Source organism: Protopterus annectens, chromosome 9.part0 (assembly GCF_019279795.1).
Source record: "Protopterus annectens isolate FY-2018-M chromosome 9.part0, PAN1.0, whole genome shotgun sequence".
Lineage (NCBI taxonomy): Eukaryota > Metazoa > Chordata > Ceratodontiformes > Protopteridae > Protopterus > Protopterus annectens.
In genome coordinates, this window is record NC_056743.1 from 445,638,353 (window position 1) to 445,656,025 (window position 17,673).

The window sequence follows — 17,673 nt, forward strand, 5'->3', positions numbered from 1 at the left end:
TTTAAATCTGTACTAGCAGCTGGGTCGAAAGGAGGAAGAGTAAGTTTCTCCAATACAAAGTTGGAATTTTAAATCTGCACCAGCAGCTGACTCGAAAGGAGGAAGAGTGAGTTTCTCCAATACAAAGTTAAGGTCCCAGGCTGGTGGTGGGGCTCTCCGGGGTGGTCTTAAATGTTTGGCCCCTCTGAGGAACTGCTTGAGCAGTGGATGAGAGAAGAGGGGAGGCTCTGTGTTAAAATGAGCTGAAATGGCTGAGGCATGAATTTTGATGGAGGAAAAAGAAAGGCCCTTGTGAAACATCTCAGTTAAGTATTGAAGAATCTGAGGTAAGTTGGGTGCTGCTGTGCTCATCCCTTGAGACTGGTTCCAAGCACAGAATCTTTTCCATTTGTCAGCATAAGATTTTCTAGTACTAGGCTTCCTTGCCTCTAAAATGATATCCATCACTTGTTTACTGAGGGATGGTGAAGGAGAGGTTAGATAATTAGCCAGGCTGCTAGGTTCAGGGTTTGAAGCTAAGGATGCAGAATCGGGTTCTCCTGCTGAGACAACAGAGTAGGGGTCTGAGGCAGGTGCCATGGAGCCAGCCGTTACACGCTGCGCAAGAGGGGTACCAGTGTTGGTGTGGACAGTCTGGTGCAATCAATATCATCCTTGGTTTGTCCTGCTTGATCTTTAGAAGTACTTTGGAGAGGAGAGGTAGAGGAGGAACGGCATGAACTGATAGGGTTTTCCAGCTGAAGGACAGAGCATCCACTTTCCAAGCTTGTTTGTGGGGATTTCTTGTGCAAAATTTGTCCAATTGGTAATTCTGAGGGGAGGCAAACAGTTCTATATCTGGGCTACCCCATTTGTCTGTCAACATGTTAAAAGTCACTGGTTCCAGTTTCCACTCATGTGGGTCCATGAGGTTTCTGCTTAGTCCGTCTGCCAGTGTAATTAGTTTTCCTGGCAGGAAATGAGCCTGTAGATGTACTTGGTAGCTCAAGGCTGTGTTCCACAGTGCCATGGCTAGTCCGCAGAGGGGGTAAGAATGGGTACCCCCCTGCTTGTTTATGTACCACATAACAGTGGTGTTGTCCATCTTTACCATTAATTGTCCTGGAAGAATGTGGTCCTTGAAGGCTGTCAGAGCATTCTGTACAGCTAACATTTCTTTTTGATTGATAAGCAGGTGCATTTGACTTGGGTTCCATTTGCCCTGAATGCACTTCCCTGACAGGTTAACCCCCACCCCCATGCATAGTATGATGCGTCTGTTAGGGTTTGGCCGGCAGGGGGTAGAGTGAATGGCAGTCACTTGTTTTGGTAGCAGGCCTCTGCCCACCAAAGGAACTCTAACCATAGGCAAGGTTTGATAGGAATCACTGCTTCTAGATCCTGAGAATGTTGACACCATAGGCTTTTTAGATACCACTGTTGTTTCCTCATATGCAGTCTTGCATATGGAATTAGAAGAATGCAGGAGGCCATGAACCCCAAGGCTTGCAGTATTTGTCTTGTAGACAGCAGGGTTTTTCTGGCCACTAGTTTGAATTAGGCTGTCAAATGAATTTGTTTCTCTAGCGTAAGGAAAGCCATCTGGGAAGTTGTATTCAAGCTTGCTCCCAGGAATACAATTTGTTGACAGGGTACCAGGTGTGATTTCGTTTATGATGTACCCCAGACAAGTTAGCACCCTTTGTACAAAAGCCAGATGATTCAAAAGTATGTCCTGGCTTTCTGCCTGAATTAAACAATCGTCCAGGTATGGGTATATTTGAATATTTCTTTGCCTGCAGAATGCAATGACTGGAGCTGGGCACTTTGTGAATACCCTGGGCGCAGTAGATAAGCCAATTGGCAGTGCAGAGAACTGATAGTGCATGTAGCCTGCTTTGAAGAGTAGGTATTTTCTGCAAGACTCCCCGATAGGGATGTGCACGTATGCTTCTTTTAAGTCGTGTTGCCAACCATGCATCTTTGCCTAGCATAGGAAGCAGCTGGTGAAGAGTCAGCATCTTGAATTTTGGAATCACCAGAAAGGTATTTAGAGTAGAAAGGTCCAGGATAGGACGCCATGTATTGCCTTTTCTGGGTACCAGGAAAAGTCTTGATTAGAACTCTTGTCCCTTTTCCTCTTCGGGTACCAACTGAATGGACCCCATGCTTAAGAGAAAGTACTTGATTCTGGGCCTCTGCCCACTGATTTGGGGGTAGATCTGGCCACCCGCTTGGTGTTGGTAAGGTGTGGAAGTGAAATCTGTATCCCTGGGACACTACATTTAAAACTTATTTGTCCTGGGTAATGAGTTCCCAGTTTTTGGCCTGCAGGCCAATCTTTCCGCCTAAAGGAGCATTCAGTTGGGAAGTGCTTGGGAGTTTTAGAAGCAAGTCACTGAGACTGTTTTCCATAGGGGGGAGTCTTACTACTCCCTGATGTGGGTGCGGAAACCCCCACTGCTTAGTCTTGTGCGTCCCCTGGGACTGAAACCTGGGGTTTCTGCTATGTCTGGGTTTGGCTTGAGAAGACCTTGAAGAGGCTGGAAAGGACCAATTCTTAGAGGGCCAGTGCCTACTAAATCTAGGAAGCTGAACTCATAAGAAATCTTTAACAGTTTGCACAGATTTAGCTTCATCTTCCATCTTTTTAAGAATTTCCTCAGCCTTGTTGCCAAACAGGCAGTCCTGATTTAAGGGAGCATCCAACAATTTAGCTTTAACATGATCAGGTAAGGCTTGCTCCTTAAGCCAAGCATGCATTCTGAGCACAGAACCAGTAACAGCAGCCCTGCAAGAGGCCTCTAAAGAATCAAATCCACATTGCAAAGTATGTTTTCCAACCTGTTCAGCAGAATGCATTAAATCCTGTAATTCTTTATTTTCCGCACAGTCAGGAATCATCATCATTTTCTGTTTAAGCAATCCAATAACATGTTGTTGATACTTTAACATATGAAACTGGCAGTTTAAAGCCCTAATGGCTAAGGTTGCAGAAGTGTAAACCTTCTTACCCAATCTATCCAGCGCCCTGGAGTCTCTGTCAGAAGGGGTAGGATTTTTAGCAGTAGAAGCCTTAATGCCCTTGGGTCCCTGTGAAATAGTCTCTGGATCTGCAATAGGATTTTTACAAAGGAACTTGTGTGAATCAGGAACCCTGTAATATCTGTCAGGCTTTCTGGGAGCAGGAGGCAAGGAATCGGGGGCCAAACTAGATTCCGAAAAAGCATTATCAACAATGTCCAGTACTGGAGGAAGAGCTAAAGGCCTATGCTGAGGTCTGGAGTAAGAAATCCGTAAGCCTCTTTTTTGAATCAGGAAAAATCCTGGCTTTCCCAGTGGAAATGCTCCCTTAGAGTATGTAAGGTTTCACCAAGAGAAAAATCCTCTGGAGGGGAAGCAGAGGGAATAGAGTCCTCTGCATCAGAATCCTCATAAGTAGATAAGGGCAAATCCAGATCATCAGAAGAATCAGAAAAATCAGAATTCTGGTCAAAAGATTCATAAACAACTTCAGTCCTAGGTCTCTTAGAAGGGGGGAGGTTGGCTTCCCCTGATTAGAGTTAAAGATCTTCAGCCATTCTTATTTGTTTTTTAGGCATAGAGGCCTGAGCATGCGTCCTGGGTGTCGGTTTTTTTAGGCATGGTTCGAGATTTAGGCCTAAAAAAAGAAAGAGGCATCGGTTTAATATGCAAGGCCGTAGGCCTGAATACACCCTCAGAAGCCGGTGCCTGCACAGGGGCTCCGGACCCATCCAAGGTAGAGACATCCGCTTGTTCCATAGTTGAAGCATCTCGCGGCATACCAGACTACAAATGGGTCTCACTAGAGGCCTGCGAATCAGAAGTAGCGGGTATCAGGGGCTGCGAAAGTACCTCACTGAGTCCTGGTGAACTGGCGACTGGCTTAGGGGAAGGGTCGTCGGCCTTTGTGGTTTTTTCAGAATCCCGGTATTGGATGGCCAACAGACGACGTTTTTTTGGATAATTAAACTAAGAACCAAAATATTTTGAGACGAAAATATACAGACGACGGATAGTGCGCTGATTAAGTAAAGCACAAAACTGACAGCACGGTAAGTTGAGGTCAGGGCCTAGGCAAGGAATACAGTACAAATGAAAATCTTTATGAGGTATTTGCTTTCCGCAAGTAATGCAATTAACTTTTACTGACATCGGTAAGAAGCAAAAAAAAGTTTCCCCAACAGGGTACTTAGCTTTAGTTGAAGACTTCGGTTCTGAAACTTGAAAACGAAAATTTCAGGAGTCCTCTGACCGGCACTTGTGAACTGCTTCTGTTTTGGGCACCGCACAGAAAGAAAGACTGATGTAATGGCGTCGGCTGCATGTTTTATACCCCTAACGACAAGACGTCATGGAAGAAGGGACAGCAACCGATGCAGGACCCAAGACTTTGTTAATCAGGCTGACTGAGGGCTACTGCAAGCAGATAGCCCAAAAGTGATGACTGCAACAGTGAAACACGAAGAACATCTGCAGCCCTGCTAGAGGCTTCTAAAGCATCAAATCCACAATGCAGGACATGCTTGGCCACTTGAGAGCTGGAGTGAATCAGATCTCCCAGTTCTCTGGTAGTATAACTCTCTGGTAAGGTGGAAATTTTCTGCTTTAATAACTCCAGCATGTTCTGTTGATATTTAAGCATATGGAATTGGTAATTGGAAGCTATAATGGCTAGGGTAGCTGAAGTGCAGACCTTTTTGCCCTATTGGTCCAAAGTTCTGCTCTCCTTGTCAGAGGGTACTGGATTTTTGGAGGAACTGGCCCTAGCCCCTTTGGGTCCCTGAGTAAAGACATCTAGGTCAGCTGCAAGGTTCTTGAACAAATACTTATAGGCAGTTACCCTGTAATAGCTATCATGCTTTCTGTGTGCAGGGGGCACGGCATCAGGGGGTGAGACCAGACTCCAGGAAGACATCCTCCACCACATCCAGAATGGGAGGAATGGATAAGGGTTTGTGTTGTGGCACGTCCAGGAACACTTGCAATCTCTTCTTTGATTGGGGGTAGTCCGGAGCCTCACAATGGAAATGCCCTCTGAGGGAATTTAAGGTCTCCCCGAATGAGAGGTTGTCAGGAGGGGATTCAGACAAAATGGATTCCTCAGCATCTGAATTCTCAAAGGCTGCCAGGGGCTGTTGTTCAGTGTCTGAATCCAGAAATTCAGAGTCCTCTGACTCTGGATCCAAAAGCACCTCTGGAGAAAGGTCCCTTTTTCTTTTGGCTGGGGTAGCTTGAGCAGACTGGTTATTCCTGATAGAGAGTAAATCCTCAGCCATCCATCCTAATTAACTGCTGAGACTGAGCAGGTTGGGGGGTAGATAGCTGGTGACTGAGCACCAAGGTAGGAGTTTTTCTAGGAGTGGCCTTGCTCTTGGGCCTCAGTAATTCAATGGGCTTAGATGTGGTTTTGACTGGTGGTGTGGCTGCCGGTCATCCGAAAGGCCTCCACGGAAGCCGATGCCTGCAAAGTGGCTCCGGACCCAACTGTGGGGTTGGCAACTGACAGTTCTGAAGGAGAAGCCTGATCCAGCAGCATACCGGACTCCAAAAGGGTCTCGGTAGAGGCCTGCGATGGCTCTACAGCTGTCGTCAGAGGCTGCATATGTGCCTTGAGTTCCGCTGTGCTGGTGGACGGTAGGCTGGCTGACTTCAGGTTTGAGTTGTCTGTGGGCCTAACCTTCTTTGGTCTCTCTCCTTTCCTTTTCTCTTTTTAGGAATTTCCACAGTAGACTGACCGATGGATGCCATTTCGCATTGGTAACTACTCTTCCTGAAATGCTTAGCTACAAAATCAGTTCTACGGATGGTCCTAGCATTAAATAAGGCACAGAACTGACATCCAGGGATATCGTGGTCTGGGCCTAAGCAAGTTACACACGGACTATGAAAGTCTCGGTGTGGTACTTGTTTTCCACAGCGTAGACAGTTATTTACTTTCTCGGACATTGGCTAAGTGCAAGAAAAGAATCCCAATGGGACACTTATCTTTAGTAGTTTTCTCCCTTACTCTAGCAATGGCTGACTGACCCACTCAGAAACTGCTTTGACTTCAGGCTCCACAGCAAGAAAGACTGATGTAATGGCATCTTCTGCCTCTCTTTATAACCTTGACAACCCAATGTCAGTCTCAGGCGACCTGCAGCCAAAGCTGGAGGGAAATCCTTTACTTTGGTATTCGGGCCGCCTGAGGGTTACTCAGCAGTGATAACCCACAAGTGATGACTGCAACCGTGAAACACGAAGAACATCTGTCCTGCACTGCCATGAGAGCTCAGCAACTCTCTGAAGATATGTATGTATACCCTACTCACGAAAAGCATAGGGTAGAGGCATGGACTGGTGTCCCCATATCTACAGACCCACTCAAGCAACTTCCCTGCAATGGCAAAGTAGACTCTCATGGATCAACAAGCGAACAGTGTAAACTGATCCTCCTTTGATGAAGGTCTGCATGAAGAGTAGTCCCAGAAGTGGGCATGCTCCCAAGAAGAAATGAAAGGTAACATGGAAAAAAAATAATCAGCCACTTACCAGCTATTTAGTCCCACAAGGAGGAATCTAAAATCAATGTGTTGTATCATACCGAAGTTATGAAAAAATAAGAATGACATGGAAAGTAGTCAGTCATGGTTGACAGAACTAGAGGAAAGGGGTTCAAAGGCCAGTGCAATTCTGTCAGGCAATCCAGACCAAATCTCTGGATCGAAGGTGGAATTAAGAAACAAGCCATGATGAGGTTCATAGGATGATTATCACTCTGAAAATGGCCCAGGAGACTACAGGGACAGATGGCTACAGAGCTTCCCGAAATAAGTCAAGTCAAGCCTGATGAACCACTCCCATAGTTGCCTGCTTCAAGGGAGAAGGCTACTCCTAAAGGCAGACATGCAGAAAGACGAGGTGCATCACTGAATGTGTCAAGCATAGTAACAGACTGCTCATCATAGAGGCCCCATCAGAATGTATGACGCTTTGTCCCACAAACTCCTTCATGAAAGGACACTGCCAATAGTAGAGATGGAAATAAACACTGTTAACAGTTACTTAACTAAATAAACCATTTTCAAAAACACAAAATGCAAATGTTGTATAGTGTACTACAGAAAAAGGCAAGTCTACGCACAAGTTACATTACCTTCTTCATCAGACAATGCATTTGCCTCCCTAGATTTCCTTTTAGAAACAGATGTCTGTGCCATGGTAGTTTTTGGAGGTAAACAGCGGAGATAACTTCTGGAAAGGAGTTGTTTTACAGTCCCACCTTCTTCCTCCTCCAGCTCAAAGGTAGGCTCAAGCCTGGGCATTGGGCGCTCAGAGTCAGAGTCCTCAAATGGCTCATCCAGGACTTCTGTGGTCTCCGAGATGGTTTCTGTTACAACACTGCTGTTGTGATGCTTGTGTTTACGAAAACGCCTCTTGGTAGGTTTCTGACAGGAAAGAAAAAATGTCAAGAAAAGTAAATTTATAAACAATTTGCTGTTTACACTGTGTAGAGTCCACTGCAAGTATGAGATATGCAACAACAAAAATGTGTCCATTCTCAATATAAAACATGGACTTCAGCTGCAAAATTAAAAAAAAAAGTCCTCAACAGGTTTCACACACACAAATCTAGAACTGAAGACTCTAGTCTATACAAGACACGTTTTACTAACAGAGTAAGAAACTAAGGTCATATACAGCAATAATTCCAATGTACATCGTGGTCTGAGCCTAAGCAAGTTACACACAGACTATGAAAGTCTCAGTGTGGTACTTGTTTTCCACAGCAGAGACAGTTTACTTTCGCGGACATTGGTTAAGTGCAAGAAAAGAATCCCCAACGTATATGTATACATAAAACAAAATCAGACAACTCATTTCATTTGACACCATTTTCATTAAAATTCATAACAGACTGAAAATATTATATATACACAATGCATTACACTTCAAATGACAGAAAATCTGAGATATATGATGCATTCCACTTCAAATAAATGTTATGATACATGAGACAAAATGCAGATGGTAAATGTGTAATGTTGGCTTTGCACTGAAACTTTTTTTTGGAGTTCTACCAATTTAAAGCTCATGCTTAAAAGCTGCAAAACAAACAGCTTTATGTATGTGAACACTTTTGCTGTTTTGAAAAGTGCATTTTGTAGCATTTAAAAAATATAAAGTTTTTAAGACTGCTTCCAAAAGCAGAAGACCTAACATACAGAGTCGTGTTTACAGCACTAATATTAATTGCAGGGCAGGAGGCACTCACTTATTTTGGTTTCCATCTCTAATTGTGCTGTTTAGTGTAGGTAAGTGCTTGTGAAATAGTTTTGTAATTGCCAAACTGTTAATTAACAATTTGGCAAAAACTAATTAGGATTTTTTTTCAAACAATTAATTTAACGGTTTAGCAATTATATAATTTACAATTAACTTACCTACACTAATCAGCATAATTAAAGCTGGAACCCAAAGTGACACAAGTGCCTCCTGCCCACCCATTAATAATAATACTGTAAACATGGCTCAGTATGTTTAGTCTTCAGTGTTCAGAAGTAGTTCTGAATATTTTATTTATAAATGGATTAGAAATTACCTTTTGTTTTTGCAAAACAAAAGTGTTTGTATACATAAAGATGCATGCAAACCTTTTTTATTCAAAAACAAAAAGTCGTTTTGAGACTTTAAACATGATCTTTAAGATGAGTAGTGACAAATGAGGAAACTGTACACAGCATTATGACTGTTGGCAAACAAACATTTTACATGTGTTAAATAAATAACGTGATTAAAGACCAACAATATAAAGCATTATGCTCTTGATTAAGGTCAGTTGCACTGCTTTCACAAGTATTGTGCGATTCTAGCAAATAAAAATGAAACCTTTTACTCAAGCTTAGCTGAAATACTTTCTTTGCCATTTACAATCATGGAGAAACAATGCACAGCATTTTGAAATGATCATATGAAGTAATACCATTATGCTCAGATAGACTTTCACAAGTGCTGTCTGAAGTGCTAATATTTATTAGTTTATTTCAAGCAGGTAAATGACTTGAACCCACTTACTGCTAGAGAGTAACATACTCATTACAGGAGGGTTTTTTTTTTTTTGCCTTAGCTTGATAAGATTTTGTTTTTAAATTAAAGTGACCACCTACCTATATGCCAGTCTTTTTGTGGTAGCATGGCTGATGCTCACTTTAACTTACATGAAATTGAGAAAATGTCAGAAGAGATCAGGGAGGGGACAGGTTTCTGCCTGACATGGAGAAGCATGTGGGGATAACTGTAATCGACTGCCACTCCAAGATTAAGTATTAGAAATAAAGAAACTAAGTGAAGTAGCTGGATTGGACCCACTCAAGTAAAGATAGATGAAAGACACTGTTGTAGTAAACGAAATCCACTTTATTCACTCCACAAAAACACATGTTCACCAAGGATAAGCACTTTCGTCTAGAAGATCTAGACTTCATCAGATAACTTATCACCAGTGGGAACTTCCTTATATACAAGTACAACAGGAAGTGACATAAGCAATAAAACAATTAAAAAAGCAAATGAATTTAAAGTAATACAAGTACAATGTTAGTAGTCCTGGTAGTGAATTCATACAAGTGATAACCTGATTTCAAAAACGCACAACCCCCTAACAAATACAAAATAAATGCTAAATAATGTCATAAGTATGTGTATCATAAATATATGCATAAAATATAAATATATATAAAAATGAATATAAAAGCGTTTAAAATGGAAATGTAAAAGACTGTTTTATGCAATGGATACTATTAAGTTAAATACATAACTACTGAAATAAATACTGGCGAGGTAGATTTCTCTCTCTAATGCTTTTAATTTCAGAACAGGGCTAATAGTAGTGTGCTCATTAAGACCTGGCTAGTTCCCTGCTTTTAAACATAACTGCCAATATAATTCTCTTTTTTCCAAAAATACTGACCAAGCCCCCCCGATGTCAGTGTTAATACTATCTATAATAAAAAATTGAAACTTGTGATTAATGTTCTCCATTATATGCTTACTTAGAGCATTAGTCTCTTATTTTTAATATCATATAGATGTTCGTATATATGGTTTTTAAACTTCCGGTCAGTCTTGCCAATCTAATAACAAGAAAAGACACTGCACATGGCACAAAAAATAACTTTCTCTGAGCCACAATTATATTTCTGCTTAATCCTAATCTCTACATTGTTGTAAAATGTATTCCTCTCTTTTATGTATCTGCAGTAGTTACATCTACCACACTTATTCATAAAACCAGACCTGTGGTTGGAATAGATATTACTAGTCTCAAATATATATTTCAAGTTCTTACCTCTTCTGTATACTATGGTGGGTTGTAATCCTATTAAAGGTCTAATGTTCTTCTCATGCCCAAGGATGGACCAATTTTTTACTAAAATGTCTCAACATAAAACTATCTTGTGTAAAAATAGCGATAAAGGAAGTTTTAAAATCTCTACTTTCTTCAATAGTAATATTGTCATGTTGATTAGCAGATGTAACATTTATAGTAACATCACCTGAAAATAGAGGCAAATAAAAAACACCCTCCCTCTTGATCTCAATCCTAATGTCACTTATAAATTTAAAAGGGTGCCCTTTTTTTCCACAAACATCTGTTTTAAATTATCACATTCATCTAGGAATTCCTCCATGCCAGACACCATACATGCTGCCTGCACGAATTGGCCCTTTACAATTGCCTTCTTTTGTTTTATAGGGTGGGTACTGGAGAAATGCAATAAAGAATTTGAGTACATACTTTTTCTAAAAATCTTTGATACAAACTTCTTGTTTAGGTAATCTTTCACCAAGAAAACGTCCAAGAAAGAAATCATGTTGAGGTCACTGGTGTGAGTGAACTTTAAAAATTCTGTGGTAGTTTCAATATAATCAATAAAATCATAAATAACATCAATAGGTCCATTCCACAGAACAAACATATCATCCAAAAACCTGGTATAAAACTTAATATGCTTAAAATAGCATGAGGGAAATAAACTTTTTTCTCCCATTGCCTGACCACAATAGTAGCATAGAGACCACCACATGCAGAGCCCCTTAGCCACTCCATCTTGTTGCAAATATATTTCTTTGTTAAACAATATAAAACTGTTTTTAAGGACCATTTCCATAAATTGCGCATAGACTAAAACATAAAAATGTGCAATGCCTTTTTCATGGAGGTACTCTATAAACCAATCAAACCTTGTGTCATGAGGTATGACTGAATACAAGTCCTTAATGTCAATGGTTATACAGTGCTTAGAGTCTACTAAGGGGCGCATGGGTGGTTGAACCAGGTTTTTGTGTAATTTCGGTTAACCAAATATAACAGACAGTTTGGGGTAAGGAACCGATAATTAAGAACATCTACAGATACTGAACCCTCAATAAAAAGATCTTGGAGTTCATTTCTTATATGGTTATATGCACCATTAAGTCCATTTACAGAAGATTTTGTATAAGCTTTTCCTTCTAGAATGAGTAACATTTTCTTATTATAATCCCAGTAATTCATCAAAACTACACCTCCCCCCTCGTCTGGTTTCACGATTCTAGTGGTATGTGAAAATTTCTTTATTTCTTTAATAATCTTTTTCTCACTAAAATTAACATTCCCATTGGTAAATTTTGAATTATGCATGCCCAATTCACAAATATTTTCAAATAATTGGACAGTAGGGTGAAGTGGGGGATTTTAAGTACTAGAAATAGCCAAGGGGTTAAAGGAACTAGAAGCAGAGTCTTTGAAAAGGATTTTTAAATTCAATTTGCGTGTGTATATTCTCAAATCCGTTAAAATATTAGAAATATCTGGGGATTATGTGGGTGAAAAAAGAAACCCTTTAGCGAACAATCACAATGTTCAGAATTAATCTCTATACTAGAAAAACTGTATACATTAAAATCGCCTAAGGTTTTAGTAACAATGTGACAGGGTGGGAGTGGGTGGTTTAGAATATCACCTGAAGTATCAGGTAATAAATGCAAGTTATCTAAAAAAGCCACAGTTAAGTCCTGTTGTTCCATGTCTGATACCTCCCCCCCCCCTCAGTTCGCCATCCCTCCCCTGTTCCTGTAGTTGTACATCGTGGCTGTCTCACAGTTGTTGCTCTCTGGTGGACCCTTGTTCCTCAGGCGCTCCAAACGTCTTAAAGGTGGGAACTCCTTTGCGACTAAAAAAATTTGCCCGGAGTTGCTAGAAGGAGGATTACTCACATTGTTAGTGTTATTAGTGTTCACTGAATTCAAATTAGGGTTTATAAATGTATTGCCCCATTCTTCAGAGGGTGGAGGCCTAGGATATGCTGAACCATTACTGTACTCATTTCTATCCCTTGTTAATTTTTTTTTGTTTTTCTGAGTTTAATAGAACTTACTAAATGATCCATGCTGTTAAATATTCTCTCATGCTCATATTTATACTTATCAAAGTGCAAATGACCACAAATAATTTTATCTAATTCAGAAACAGAAGCTGACAATTCAGAAATCACGCCATCATTATGCTGTATAATCAAACGCATGTATTCTACACCATGCTTATCACCAGGTTTTTGGATGATATGTTTGTTCTATGGGATGGACCTATTTATGTTATTGATGATTTTACTGATTACATTGAAACTACCATAGAATTTTTGAAGTTCACTCACACCAGTGACCTCAACATGATTTCTTTCTTAGACATTTTCTTGGTGAAAGATTACCTAAACAAGAAGTTTGTATCAAAGATTTTTAGAAAAAGTACGTACTCAAACTCTTTATTGCATTTCTCCAGTACCCACCCTATAAAGCAAAAGAAGGCAATTGTAAAGGGCCAATTTGTGTGGGCAGCTTGTATGGTGTCTGGCATGGAGGAATTCCTGGATGAATGTGATAATTTAAAACAGATGTTTGCATTATAAGTGCATTATGATTGAGGCTGTTAAACAAGAGGGAGCGTGGTTTTTATTTGCCTCTACTTTCAGGTGATGTTACTATAAATGTTACATCTACTAATCAACATAACAATATTACAATTGAAGTAGAGATTTTAAAACTTCATTTATCACTATTTTTACACAAGATAGTTTAATGGTAAGAGACAGTTTAGCAAAAAATTGGTCCATCCTTAGACACGAGAAGAACATTAGACCTTTAATAGGATTACAACCCACCACAGTATACAAAAGAGGTAAGAACCTGAAAAATATATTTGAGACTAGTAATATCTAGTCCAACCACAGGTATGGTTTTATGACTAAATGAGGTAGATGTAACTACTGCAGATACATAAAAGAGGGGAGCACATTTTACATCAACAATGTAGAGATTAGGATTAACAAGAAATATAATTGTGGCTCAGAGAAAGTTATTTATTGTGCTATGTGCAGTGTCTGTTCTTGTTATTACATTGGCAAGACCGATTGGAAGTTTAAAAACCATATATACGAACATCTATATGATATTAAAAATAAGAGAGACCGATGCCCAAGTAAGCACATAATGAAGAACATTAATCACAAGTTTCAATTTTTTATTATAGATAGTATTAGCACTGACATAAGGAGGGGGGGGCTTGGTCATTATTTTTGGAAAAAAGAAAATTATATCGGCAGTTACGTTTAAATGCAGGGAACTGGCCAGGTCTTAATGAGCATATTACTACTAGCCCTATTCTGAAATTAAAAGCATTAGAGAGGTAAATCTACCTCATCAGTATTTATTTCAGTATTTATGTATTTAACTTAATAGTATCCATTGCATAAAACAGCCATTTACATTTCCATTTTAAACACTTTTATATCCTTTTTTTATATAGTTATATTTTATGCATATATTTATGATATACGTATTTATGACATTGTTACATAGCATTTATTTTGTATTTATTAGGAGGTTGTGTGTTTTTCAAATCAGGTTATCACTTGTATGCATTCACTACCAGGACTACTAACATTGTGCTTGTATTCCTTTAAATTAATTTGCTTCTTTAATTGTTTTACTGCTTATGTCACTTCCTGTTGTGCATGTATATAAGGAAGTTCCCACTTGTGATTAGTTATCTGGCGAAGTATAGATCTAGATGAAAACGCTTATCCTTGGTGAACAATTCACGTGTTTTTGCTTGGTGAATAAAGTGGATTTTGTTTACTACAACAGAATCTTTCATCTATTTTACTTGTGAGTGAGTCCAATCCAGCTACTTCACTTGGTTTCTTTATTTCTGGTTTGGTTTGTGCTTGTTCTTCATTTTTTATAAGTATTAGAAATGGTGGTCTTCTCTCAGTCTTGTGCTGCTACTCTGCATGTTGGGTTTCCATACCTAACTACTACCCAGAATCTGTTCCTAACTAGTCATTACTTTAGGTCAATACCAGGTCAATTATACACCAGGAATCATATCAGTCCATCTAGTGCTCATCATGGAGATACAGTCACATGGAAAGAGACTATAGCTAGAAATGTTCAGTGTAAGAAACTTAACACAATATACATTCAAGTAGCAGCATTACTGCAGTAATCATTACTGTAGGTACGGATGTCACAAAAGGAGGTCCAACGTCTGTCCTGACTACTAGAGGTCTGAATCTCAATCACCCCTCAGATAGGCGAACTCTACCTTCCCAGAGATGTCAGCATGTTCCCAGTATAAAAGTGGTAACAGCCCATGCCATCCTTGGCTGGCTCTTGCTCTAGAAGAACTAGGTAAAAAGTACAGTTGTGTACACTTACCATAAAAGTAGATGTTCGAGTGTATTCACTGTTGCAGTCCTCACATACGGATTATCCAGTTCCCGGTAGCTCTCAGTCGGCCCGAATACCAGAGTCCTTTGTATATGACGTCAGCTGCCGCCGGTTGTAAAACTGATGTCAGTACATCAGATATAAAGTGAGGCAGCTGACGCCATTTCCTCAGTTTTTCTTGCCTTAACTGACAGGAGCCCCCAAAAGAAGGCTAATCCAGGAATGGTAGCACTCTGGACACGTCATACAAAAAAGAAAAATCCATAGTCTGTGCCTTAGGAAAAAAGGGGGAATAGAGGGTGGGAAAAGTACAGTTTTGTACCTACCATAAATGTAGATGTCCGAACTGGATAGCATCTGCAGTCATAACAACTGGGTTGTCCTGTCGTCAGGCAGCCCTTCAGTCGGCCGGATTCCAAAGTCCGGGTCCGGCTTCGGCTGATGTCGCACTTCACCCGACGTCATCTCTGTTGGTCTTCGGGTATAAAGGCATCAGCCGACGCCATTTTCCTCAGTGTTTCTTGCCCCAGATGCCAGTAGCCCTCTTGAAGGCTAAAAATTTTGGATAAATGCCAATGTTTCCAAAAAGATAGTGGTAAACCCAAAAAATAAGCATGTATGTACATATATACAACAAATACACCATAAAAGACTCCCCCCCACCAGCTAGCTATTAGGAGGGTAAACACCCTAGGAGTACCACAGAGGGAAGGAGGGAGGTAATCCTGACTGCAGATGCTATCCAGTTCGGACATCTACATTTATGGTAGGTACAAAACTGTACTATGTCCTTCATGGATGCATCTGCAGTCATAACAACTGGGTAGAATACCATAGCCAACTAGGGGAGGAGGAAGAAACTAGATTATGGTGTGTTTAGTATCCCTTGCAGTACAGCAGTGGCAAACCCTGCTCGGGATCTGGAATATAGAGGCAAATTATAATGCTTGGCAAATGTATGCACGGAGGTCCAAGTAGCCGCCTCAATAATGTCTTTGGTTGCCACTCCTCGTAAAAGGCTGTGGTAGTGGCTGTTGCCCTTGTAGAATGAGGTCTTATGTTCTGTGGAACTGGTTTTCCATGGAAGGAGTAACAGAATTGTATGCAATTTCCTATCCATTTGGAGATTGTCTGTTTGGAAATAGCTTTTCCTTCCCTTCCTGTTGCATAGGCTACAAAAAGCTGATCAGTTTTCTGCTACTTTTGTTCTGTCCAGGTAGTAGCGTAGCTGTCTATGTACATCCAAGGTATGCAGTATTCTTTCCCCTCTGTTTTGTGGGTTGGGAAAGAAGGTAGGTAGGTGGATTGCCTGGTTTAAAGACACTCTGGATACCACCTTAGGCATAAATGTAGGATTAGTCCTCATGGACACTCTATCTTGATGGAAGATTAGGAAGGGTTGTACTGCCATTAGGGCCTGGAGTTCAGAAACCCTCCTGGCTGAGGTTATTGCCAGTAGGAAGGCGGTTTTCCACGATAGATGCTGTAGGTCTGCTGTTGCTGCTGGCTCAAAGGGTGATAGTGTCAATTTTTCTACACAAAGTTCAAGTCCCAAGCTGGTAATGGTGGTTTCCTTGGAGGTTTTACATTCTTGATTCCTCTGAGGAACTGTCTGAGTAATGGGTGTGAAAAACAGGTGGATCAAAGCTGTATTCTGCTGATATAGCTGATGCATGTATCTTGATGGAGGAGTAGGACAGGCCTGAATGTAGAAGTTCTGCCAGATACTCCAGAATGTTAGGCATATCTATGTTTGACACATCTTTTCCTCTTTCAGTACTCCAAATGACAAACCTTTTCCATTTTCCTGCATAGTTCCTTCTTGTTGAAGGTCTGCGGCTTCAAGAATAATGTCTTTAACTCTTTGGGAAAGTTCTGGATCAGCTGCTGCTATGTGATGTTCCATGCAGTCAGTTGCAACGTTTTAAGGTTTGGATGCATGATGCTGTAGTTGTTCTGAGTTAACATTAAAGGCATCAGGGGTATTGGCCACATATTGTTCTGAGACATGCTCCTCAGCAGTGGGTACCAGTGTTGTCTTGGCCAGTTTGGAGCTATTAGGATTATCCTTGGATGTTCTTCCTTGATTTTTAGTAATACCTTGTGTATCAAGGGAAGAGGTGGGAATGCATATGCTGTTAGGCCTTTCCAGCTGAAGGAGAGCGAATCCACTTTCCATGCTAGTGGGTGGAATGTCCTTGTGCAGAACTTTTGAGCTGGTGATTGAGAGGGAAGCAAATAGATCTATCTGAGGCATTCCCCATTTCTTTGAGATGGTCTTGAAGATGTCGGATGTAGCATCCATTCGTGGGCATCCGATGTGGTTCTGCTTAGAATGTCTGCTAGAGTATTTTCTTTTCCGGTACAAATATTGCCTGTAACTGGATGTTGTAGCTGAGTGCCAGGTTCCACAGCTCCAAGGTCATTCTGCATAGGGGTATGAATGGGTGCCTCCCTGTTTGTTGATGTACCACATGACTGTGGTGTTGTCTGTCCTTATCATCAACTGGCCCTCTTTGAGAAATGGTCTGAAGTTTTGGATTGCCAGTTTTACTGCCAGCATTTCTTTTAGGTTGATGTGCAGGTGAAGTTGATCCTGCGTCCACAATCCTTGCACGCATTTGTCCAGCATGTGGGCCCCCATCCTAGGTCTGAAGCGTCTGTTGTGATGGTCTGGCTTGCTTGACATCTGCGAAAGGGTAGCCCTGGGTTTGACTGGCATGCTTGAGCCCACCATAGGAACTCCTGTTTTAAGCATGGAATTAGTGGAATTTCTGTTTCTAGGCTGTGCCTGTGTTGGGACCATAAATTCTTTAGGTACCACTGTAGTTTTCTCATATGTAGTCTGGCAAGTGGGACCAAGATTATGCATGATGCCATGAAGCCCAAGGCCTGCAGTACTTTTCTTGCTGTTAACTTGTT

General features: G+C 40.8%; 1 protein-coding gene across 1 annotated transcript in view; it reads right to left on the reverse strand.

Annotated features, from left to right (window-relative positions):
- The window catches only part of KAT6A (lysine acetyltransferase 6A), a gene marked incomplete in the record, with an annotated part of 2,696,607 nt that overhangs the window by 117,999 nt on the left and 2,560,935 nt on the right, over positions 1 to 17,673 (reverse strand). Inside the window, 1 exon segment of the mRNA XM_044082986.1 lies at positions 7,139 to 7,430. Within this exon segment, the coding sequence (XP_043938921.1) occupies positions 7,139 to 7,430 (292 nt within the window).